General features: G+C 49.1%; 1 protein-coding gene across 1 annotated transcript; it reads left to right on the plus strand.

Moving 5' to 3' along the window:
- The first annotated feature begins 249 nt into the window (after positions 1-249).
- LOC133307310 (uncharacterized) lies at positions 250-1122 on the plus strand. Its single transcript, XM_061507800.1, has one exon. The coding sequence runs from the start codon at positions 250-252 to the stop codon at positions 1120-1122; it is 873 nt and encodes a 290-aa protein (XP_061363784.1).
- The last annotated feature ends 287 nt before the right edge of the window (positions 1123-1409 follow it).

A 1409-nucleotide genomic window follows, 5' to 3' on the forward strand; every position in this document is an offset into this window, starting at 1 on the left:
AGCAACCCTGCCCAGCATCCTGGCGATCTGGCTGCGCGCGTCGCTCAATCAGCCGATCTGGATACTCGGTTGGCCAACAACGCGTTAAACACAATTATGGAACGAATAGCAGCGCTGGACACCCGTACGAACTTGCAACGGCAACAAGATTTCAGGGCTATTTGAGAGGAAAATAACAGAGGGATGCAAGACCTGGAGCGGCGATTAACACGGCGGGATGCATGACCAATTTCGAAGGCCAGCCTGCCTATGGCCGAGAAGGACCTAGAAACCCGGCTCAATCATACCAAGTTCCTCATGCAGAGAACCCTGGTAAACCAGGGGCACCAGGTCACTGATGGCCAGGATGCACAAAATCATCAAGCACATGCTGACGGTCAGGAGGACCGGGTTAGAGCTCAGTATCAACAGGATATTCAAAACATCCGAGGACGCGTAGAACCTGGTGGATATAGGAGGAAGTACAGCAGGGGGCAGTATAATAATAGCCCATTCACTACTGAAATATTAAATGTTGTCTTCCCAGAGGACTTCGACTCGGCACGTTTACTGAAATATGATCGGAGCCAAGATCCTCAGGTGCACATAGATGCCTTTGACACGGACATGTATATTCGGGGAATTGATGAACCTCTCATATCCCGGATATTCGCTGTAACATTGACGGGGGCGGCACAGGCATGGTTTTCAACCTTGCCTGCTAATTCCATCGGATCCTTTGAGGAGTTCGGACAGAAGTTCCTGTTGAACTTTGCAACCAGCAAGAAGCATCCAAAGTCCGAGTTCGCTCTAGGAAAGATACGACAGCAACCTGGAGAAACCCTCCAAAGATACCTTAACCGGTTCAAGGACGCTGCACTGCAGGTCCCAGGGTTGCAGGAGAATGTCCACGTCCATCTCATTGTCGCAGGTCTGGATGGTGGATCCAGACTCGCCAAGTCGGTCTATAAGGACCCAGTAAAGACATTGGAGGAGTTTAGAACTCGCTCGAAGAAATACCTTGAACTAGAGCAAATGGAGATTGCAAATGCGCAATCTGATGAAGTCAACAGAACAAGCCCGAGAAGGAGGAGTCCACCCCCGAAGGGAAAAGAACGACTTGACAGTAAGAAGAAGGATTAGCGCCAACAGATCTTAGACATGAGAGAACGCATTGGAAGGTACGATAAGTATACACCTTTGAATGCGTCGCGTTCTCAAATTTGGAAAGAAATAGCCACGACGGAGATGAAAAAGGAGGAGAGACCTCGTCCCATATTTGACAGAGGAGGATTAGATAAGTCCAAATATTGTGCTTTTCATGATGGGTCAGGTCGCACCACTGACCAGTGCTGGGATCTCCGAGACGCGGTGGAGAAGTTTGTGAGAGACGGTAGATTACGTCAATATGTGATAAAAACACAAGGTTC

Source organism: Gastrolobium bilobum, unplaced genomic scaffold (genome assembly GCF_033153095.1).
Source record: "Gastrolobium bilobum isolate Gb01-03AN ecotype WA unplaced genomic scaffold, APGP_CSIRO_Gbil_v1 utg23374, whole genome shotgun sequence".
Taxonomy (NCBI): domain Eukaryota; kingdom Viridiplantae; phylum Streptophyta; class Magnoliopsida; order Fabales; family Fabaceae; genus Gastrolobium; species Gastrolobium bilobum.